The sequence below is a fragment of the Zea mays genome, chromosome 4, assembly GCF_902167145.1.
Source record: "Zea mays cultivar B73 chromosome 4, Zm-B73-REFERENCE-NAM-5.0, whole genome shotgun sequence".
Lineage (NCBI taxonomy): Eukaryota > Viridiplantae > Streptophyta > Magnoliopsida > Poales > Poaceae > Zea > Zea mays.
The window spans coordinates 164,791,270-164,799,589 of NC_050099.1; the positions used below are offsets into that span (position 1 = coordinate 164,791,270).

The 8,320-nt window shown below is 48.8% G+C and overlaps 1 protein-coding gene across 1 annotated transcript; it reads left to right on the plus strand.

The window, feature by feature from the left end:
- Positions 1-5,099: 5,099 nt before the first annotated feature.
- LOC100274595 (uncharacterized) lies at positions 5,100-7,898 on the plus strand. Its single transcript, NM_001346919.1, has 5 exons — positions 5,100-5,757; positions 5,905-6,294; positions 6,415-6,586; positions 6,780-6,886; positions 7,003-7,898. Exons 1-5 carry the CDS (start codon positions 5,212-5,214, stop codon positions 7,213-7,215), a joined length of 1,428 nt encoding a protein of 475 aa, NP_001333848.1. The 5' UTR covers positions 5,100-5,211; the 3' UTR covers positions 7,216-7,898.
- The last annotated feature ends 422 nt before the right edge of the window (positions 7,899-8,320 follow it).

Consider the following 8,320-nt stretch of genomic DNA (forward strand, 5'->3'; position numbering starts at 1 on the left):
TATGCTAGTTTGTTTAACCACAAAGAAATATTCTTAGCAATGTTAACGACTTGAGTATTTGACAATGTCATTGAGCAATTAACACTTGTGAAAACATCTAGGCCACTAGTTGGGTGCCTATGATTAATGACGATACAAGACTATTGTGACTAATATAACGTGTATTTGTAGAGGCAAACTGAGTTAGGTCAAAACAGTAGATATTGTTTGGGCTTATATAATTTTCATGCTCCTATTGATGAAGGTCTATTATCATTTTTCAAAGGATGATAAAAAACATTAAGAGTCCGTTATTTCTAAGTGTTGAGGAGTTGTTGGAAACATAGGTTAGCGATAAGACCTTTGTTTTTTTCCTTTAGTAGCTTGACCTTGGTAGGTCTCTTTTATGAGTGATGATGCTCACTTGTGAAATCTAGCACTAGGAAACCCTTTGAAAGCCTATGAGAAGTTAGAGATCAAACCCAACTCGAAAAGCATTCGAAACAAGCAAGTTGGCAGTGCAATAGATGCACTAGATGTGTCTAATGAACATTATACATGCACCACCAAACAGGGGTCAACCTTATTTAGAGTTGTGCTATCGCTACCGAGTTTGGTGTGCACCACATATGGTGCACTACATAGGGCACTTAGAGAGCTATGCATACGATTGTTTAATGCAATACACTCACCAAACATGGCACTTAGAGATGTTGCAAATAGAGTGTGAGAGGCTCAATACTCACCATATATGTTCCTTTTGTCATCAAATAGAGCATCTAGAGAGGTCTACAAACTATACTTTTAAGTGATATACTCACTGAACATGTTTAGTGAGGCATCAGTCAAAGCACCAGTACCAACACTAGAACAACTAGTTTTAGACTAGTCATTGGAGCTACACCGAACATGTCCAATGCATCCGTGAGAGCTAAGTGAAGATCCAACAACTAGTTCCTTGGCCTTGTGCTATATTATACCCTTCCACTTTATCCTTTTGAGTTCTGCTTCCCATTTAATCATCCGAAGGAACCCTTTGGAGTGTGAGTAAGAGATTTTTCCTAGTGGGGAACTTGAGAGTTGATAATCACATGATTAGTGACTTCATTAGTGCATTGAGAGTAGCAAATGTGCATCTACCATTCTTATTTGTCTTGGATAGGGAAAGCACGACTTTGTGCTTGATATTCTTGGTGATTGGCATCACCTAGACAACTTGGTCATGATTGGGAGTTTGGAGATCACTTAGGAGATTGTGAGCTGCCAATTCAAGGTGTACATGGTTGTTGGTGATTCACCATACCCTAGTGGCAAAAAATGAGCCCATAGAGAGAACTTATTCCTTGCATAGATCAAGGAGTAGAGACACTCTTATGTGGGTGCTTCGACAATGACTACTAGGGAGTGCTGACTCTTTGATGCCTTGAGAAAACATCAAGATGTTTCTAATCTTTGCTTCACTTTGAGCATTTGTATCCGTGCAATTACATTCAAGTATTTACATTACTAGAATTACCTTGCTAGAATAAGATTAAAACCTAGGATGCAAAACTCTTGATCCTAAGATAGATCAACACTTGTAGGCACAAGGGTTGAAGTGGGATCTTGATAGTATTTAATTTGTACAAGAAATTTAGAGGATCCTGATTGACCCTCCTCTTGGGCATCTTAATCATTTCAATTGGTATCAAAGCCTTATGCCATTGTTTTAGGCTTCGCCACTTAGAGAAAAAGTGTCCGATGGGGATGGACCGTCGCCCATGTTCGAGGAAGACAATTTCCATATTGAAAACTTTGTAAGGAGGTATACCTTGTGGCTTAGATATTAGAGTCTTTAGAGCTGCCACTCAAGGTTTCCCAAAAACCTATGAATCCCACTAGTTTAGTTTGTAATGAAATACACTATGATAAATGGAATGCAAAGACCAAAAGCACCATCTTTAAGGTCCGTACGCGCAAACCCGTGACAATTGTGAGATGCTCTTCTCTGCGACAATAGAAAGTTTTGAGGGAGAAGAGAGAGAGAGGTCTTCTAAACAACAGGACCTAAGCGAGAAAAGACTTAGGCTGCATTCGTTTTCGGCTGAACGGTCCGTTCCGGGCCTCTTTGTGGGCGGAACAAATCAGCCTGGTTTAGAACCTGATGTAGCTTGCTAGAGCTGTTCGTTTGTCTTGGGCCAGAAACAAAAGCCACCTGGTTTTAACTCCTCAGCCTCAATTCTTAGCCCAGGATGAACCCAGGTGACCAACTATCCGGATTAATTCCTATGCTGAAAGTGGGATGCCGACCCGAAATAAGTGACAGCCTAGGATTCACTCAATCTTGGGCTGGTTTGGTTCCTGGCTTGGCTTCAATCCTGGCCTGCCGAACAGAGCCTTAGCAGAGGAAGAAACTATACACTATTTGTATGGTGAGCCTGGACGCTATCGATGGTATTAATTTTGGTAGTTACTGGTAGTGGTCACGTTAAGACCTAGGTCGCTATGGCGATCATTGCTATCAGTAAGGTCAGCATCGTTATAAGTAATTCTATGTTACTATAGAAATCAAACCTTTTTGTGTCTGTAATGCCATGGCCACGACCATGACCTCAGCTGGGTGCCTCTTGCGCGAGTGTGGCACATTTGTCTTCTTTTCCAACTTTACGGATAATAATATTCATATAGTCTACCTTATATTGCATGGCTATGATTGTTTTAACTTCCATTACGAGTTTTTTTAACTTTCTAGCATTATATGGGTCTTAACTTTACATCTCTCTTGCGTGAACCATTATATATGCATATGCCCAGCAGCTCCCATATTTTCCTACGTACGTAGATATACAGGTAGGTAGTACATACTTGTACCCTGCTGGTAGCTTATTATGCATGCAAACGAACTGGTAACGCCGTCATAGTTCTAACAAACAACTTCCTCACATATACGCTTTGTTCCCATGCATCATGCATGGTATGGTCCATGCATGCAACGTCTCTGGAGTCTAGAAGGCCGTGGCCTCAGCGATGACACACAAGGGGAAAACGAGCTAGTTGAGTATACGTCTGGGGAAGTCGTTGGAACGCACAGCAGCAATATAATACACCCCCCTCTCAAAGTTCATGTTGTATTTCCCCCACAAGGAAATGATAGAAAAAAAGGCGCCCGTGCCCTGTCTCGCTGCCACTTGTCTCCCTCTCTCTCTCCATTCTTTGACGTGCTAACGAAGAGGTGGAGTATATCACCACCATTTTGATTTTGGTGACCCTTACGAAAGAAAAGAGACTATAGAAAAAAAAGCGAAAACTGAAAAAAAAAAAGAGGCACAGCCGCATGCCATGCGTACGACCATTTCCCCGGCGGACTAAGCGTCTGTTCAACACGTGTACTGCTGGTGCCGTTTAAGGTTCAGAGCTTTCTTTCAGCACTCTCGCATGCTCACCTTCCAAAGAGTCTAATAAATATATAAAACACCAAAGAAAAAGCTTCTCTTGACACACACACACACACACAGATATATATATATATATATATATATATATATATATATATATATATATATATATATATATATATATATATATATATATATATATATATATATATATATATATATATCCTCCGGTACAGTAAAGGTAGTCGTTTAGAATATGATTGTGCATACTAAGAAGTGATTAATTATCATGGAGTTTTCCCTGTTTGCCCTTAATAAATAGGGATATGTGTGCATTAGCGTCACCAAAACAATCAAGTTTGATTGGTTGCTGCAGCACCTCTCGAGGCATTCTAGACTGCAGGTCTCAAGCTCGATTCCTCATGAGCGCATCCGGAGAGTCATCCTGCGCGTGACTGAGCGTGCACAAAAGAAGTCGTAGCGCGTGTGGGTCTGGGATTTGGACGTCGCTGCCCCTGAGTAATTATATCGGAAAAAAAAAGATACGCTCATGAGTAATCGAGCTTAAGACCTGCAGTCTAGAATGCCTCGAGAGGTGTGCAGCAACCAATCAAGCTTGATTGTTTTGGTGGTGTTAATGCACCCATATCCCTATTTATTAAGGCAAACAGGGAAAACTCCATGATAATTAATCACTCTTTGGTATGCACAGTCATGTCCTAAACGACTACCTTTACTGCACTGGAGGGAGTATATTTCTAGATCCACCTTTGCTTACCTATGGCTTAATTTCCGATGCTCAAGGCGATTTGAGTTTCTAGCCCTACTAATCAAGTTAGCTAAACCGAGCTACGACAGTGATCAGTGCAGTACGAGAGCGTGCGTCTCCGGTACCCGCTGGCCTGGTCCTGGAGACAGGAGCAGCAGAAAGGGAGAGGTTGAGCTGGAGCGAGGGATTCTGAGTTTAATCGCGCGCAATAATTTCCGAGCAGCAGAAAGGGAGAGGTTGAGCTGGAGCGAGGGATTCTGAGTTTAATCGCGCGCAATAATTTCCCCCCACTTGCCCCTTCGCTCAGTCGCCTGCTGTGGCCTGTGGAGTGCGATGCGTCGTGGTTAGGGCTGGACAAAATACTCGTGGCTCGTGAGCTCGCTCGACTTGTGGTCAGCTCGGCTCAGCTCGACTCAGCTCGTTTCAATTTTATCACGAGCTGAGCTAACATCTCAGCTCGGTTCGTTAACGAGCCAGCTCGACACGAGCTCGAGCCAGCTCGTTAGCTCGAATGAGCTAGCATTTATCTGTAAAACAAAGCATATACTTGTATTAGATTAATTAATAAGTGACGAACTATGTTAGTTTAGGGTTTAAATGATGTGATATATAAAATTATGAGTATTGCTAGTCTTTTCTAGTTTTAAATTAGTATAAAATTAACTAGCAATTGATTATATTGTTGTATATATACATGTATACTACATTTTGTTGTGGCTCGCGAGCTAAACGAGCCAGCTAGAGCTCGCAAACGAGCCGAGCCGAGCTGGTTCTCTAGCTCGGTTCCTTAACGAGTCGAGCCGAGCCAGCTCGTTTCTTTAACGAGCCAGCTCGAGCTCGGTCGAGCCGAGCCGAGTTCGCTCGATATCCACCCCTAGTCGTGGTGGTGGCAGATTTTTGGGGAGAGACTAAAGGCTCACGGCCAATCTATAAATAGCTGCCACCTCCCTCGCTTTTCCCTCCACCCCAGTCCCCACCTCTTCTCTTCCTCCTCGTCCGCCGTTGCTGTCTGTCTGCCTCCTCCTCCGCCGCCTAGCTGCTTACCTGCTTCCACCGCAACAAGCAGAGTGCGAGCAAAGACAGAAAACCATGGGCGCCCTGTTGCTCTTCGCCGTCTGCCTGCTGGCGCCGATCGTGCTGGCCTGCGCCGTCCGTGGCAGGAAGCGGCGGGCCGCCGCGCCGGCGCCGGCGCCGGCGTGCGGCAAGAAGGCGCTGCCGCTACCGCCGGGGTCGATGGGGTGGCCGTACGTGGGCGAGACGCTGCAGCTCTACTCGTCCAAGAACCCCAACGTGTTCTTCGCCCGGAAGCAGAACCGGTACGGGCCGATCTTCAGGACCCACATCCTGGGCTGCCCCTGCGTGATGGTGTCCAGCCCCGAGGCGGCGCGCTTCGTGCTCGTCACGCAGGCTCACCTCTTCAAGCCCACCTTCCCGGCGAGCAAGGAGCGCATGCTGGGCCCGCAGGCCATCTTCTTCCAGCAGGGCGACTACCACGCCCGCCTCCGCCGCCTCGTCTCCCGGGCTTTCTCCCCCCAGGCCATCCGCGCCTCCGTGCCGGCTGTCGAGGCCGTCGCGCTGCGCTCGCTCCGCTCCTGGGACGGCCGCCTCGTCAACACCTTCCAAGAGATGAAGCTGGTGGGTTGGATGGGAGCTGCTGCTGCTGTTGTTGTTCTTCTTCTTCTTCCTCCTACATCATATGCTCTGTTCCGCTCTGTCCGTCGTTGTATCCTCCTGACCGTCGTGTGCTGAATGCTGATTACACAAGTGACCCGCTGCCTGCAGTACGCGCTGAATGTGGCATTGCTGTCCATCTTCGGCGAGGAGGAGATGCGGTACATCGAGGAGCTGAAGCAGTGCTACCTGACGCTGGAGAAGGGGTACAACTCGATGCCGGTGAACCTGCCGGGCACCCTGTTCCACAAGGCCATGAAGGCCCGCAAGCGGCTGAGCGCCATCGTGGCCCACATCATCGAGGCCCGGCGCGAGCGGCCGCGGCCGCGCGGGAGCGACCTCCTGGCCTCCTTCCTGGACGGCCGCGAGGCGCTCACCGACGCCCAGATCTCCGACAACGTGATCGGCGTCATGTTCGCCGCCCGCGACACCACCGCCAGCGTGCTCACCTGGATGGTCAAGTTCCTCGGCGACCACCCGGCGGTCCTCAAGGCGGTCATCGTGAGTTGTCCCTCCCGGTCCCGGGTCTTGTTTATTGGGTGGCATCAAACTGCGGGCGCCCGCCGCGCGGAGACAGACTGACTGACGGGATGAGCTGGTGTGTGTGTGTGTTGCGAACAGGAGGAGCAGCAGGAGATCGCTCGGTCCAAGGGCTCCTCCGGCGACGAACCCCTGACGTGGGCGGACACCAGGCGGATGCGCGTGACGAGCCGTGCGATCCAGGAGACGATGCGGGTGGCGTCCATCCTGTCCTTCACCTTCCGGGAGGCCGTGGAGGACGTGGAGTACCAAGGTGAGACGTCGCGTCACGGCCCCTCGCTGTCCGCCCGCGCCCCCGCGCCACCGTTTCACGTTGGATTGGAGCTCCCTGCCCCTGTCCCTGTCGTGCGCTGCGGATGAACTGGACGGGGGGACGGCTTCCTAATCCTAACCGAAATGAATAGACTAACTCATCGCTGTGCCTTGCCTGTGCTGGCTGGCTGCAGGGTACCTGATCCCCAAGGGCTGGAAGGTGTTGCCCCTGTTCCGGAACATCCACCACAGCCCCGACCACTTCCCCTGCCCGGACAAGTTCGACCCCTCCCGATTCGAGGTCAGTCTCTCTCTGCCCCTGCTTCGCCACGTTCTCATGTGGAAAGGGGGGAACTGACTGACTGACTGACTGATCGAATGGGCTGCCGGCCTCGCCTCTGAATCTCTCTGATGCAGGTTGCTCCCAAGCCCAACACGTTCATGCCGTTCGGCAACGGGACCCACTCGTGCCCGGGGAACGAGCTCGCCAAGCTGGAGATGCTCGTGCTCTTCCACCACCTCGTCACCAAATACAGGTGGTCCACCTCCAAGTCCGAGAGCGGCGTGCAGTTCGGCCCCTTCGCGCTGCCGCTCAACGGCCTGCCCATGACCTTCGCTCGCAAGGACTGATCGAGGAGCCACTGCACGGCCATGGATGGTGGTATATGCTAGCACTACACTACTAGTAATACCCAGGAACGCGAAAAACCGCTTCCCGGCAGCGTTGCGGCGGCGGCCATCGGACGGGACAGGGAAGGTGACGGTGACGGGCATCAGGCGAGCGGGCATGGGCCATGGGATCGATGATCAGAGAAAGAAAGATTACGCAGCTCCTTGTACAGATTCTTCCTCAGCTAGTAGGGCCGGATCCCAAGAAGCCGGAAGAGGAGACCAAACACAAAATTAGGCATAGCCGCTTAGGTGCTACTCACTCTAAGCTACTAGTACTCCAGTAGGCAAGCATCAGATCACCCAGCTGCGCTACAAACAAGTGGCGTTTAATTGTAAAACCAAACCATTTTTTTTCTCTATCTTCTTCTTCTTCTTTTTCCCTCCCCTTTAGATTTTTTTTATAAGCCAGCCAGATAGTGGCACCCATAGGAGAGAAGAACACAAGGAAACCATAAAAGAAAGAGAGGGAGGCCCTGATTGGGATTCTAATTGTAAGCTAGCTAGGTTGCCCACCTGAAAGCAGGCTGGCAGCTAGGTCGAGTAACCCACGGATGGATGGATTGGAATGGAATGGATGTATCGCCGGAGTCAAACGGGAACCACGTCGTCGTCTTCCCGCAGCTCTTGCGTTTGTTTCGTCCAACGCAAAAGACAGCGACTCCTTTCGTAACAGCTATACGTACTGTGCTGTGCCCCGTGCTAATTTTAAATTCTCTAAGTTATTGTTCGGTTATTTCCATTATATATAGGTTAGATATGATTAGAAAAATTTTACAAAAACTTTAACTTTTTAGGATTTAAACCCACCTAACCCATATGAATTAAGAGCTAACCGAACAAGCCGTGAGTCTGCACTGCGTTGGTTTTACTCCATCTCCGGTCATTAAGTTGCTGATTAAGCAATATCTGTCCACGATCGCTTCGAAGGAACAAAGCCTGCAATGCACTGCTGCCCCTGCAGCTCTGAACCAGGAAGAAATAAATAAGCTGCTTGACTTTGGGGGGTGTCGACAAGTACGGATTTCCCTGGGTCGAACTGAAGACGCCATGATCCATGTTGCGG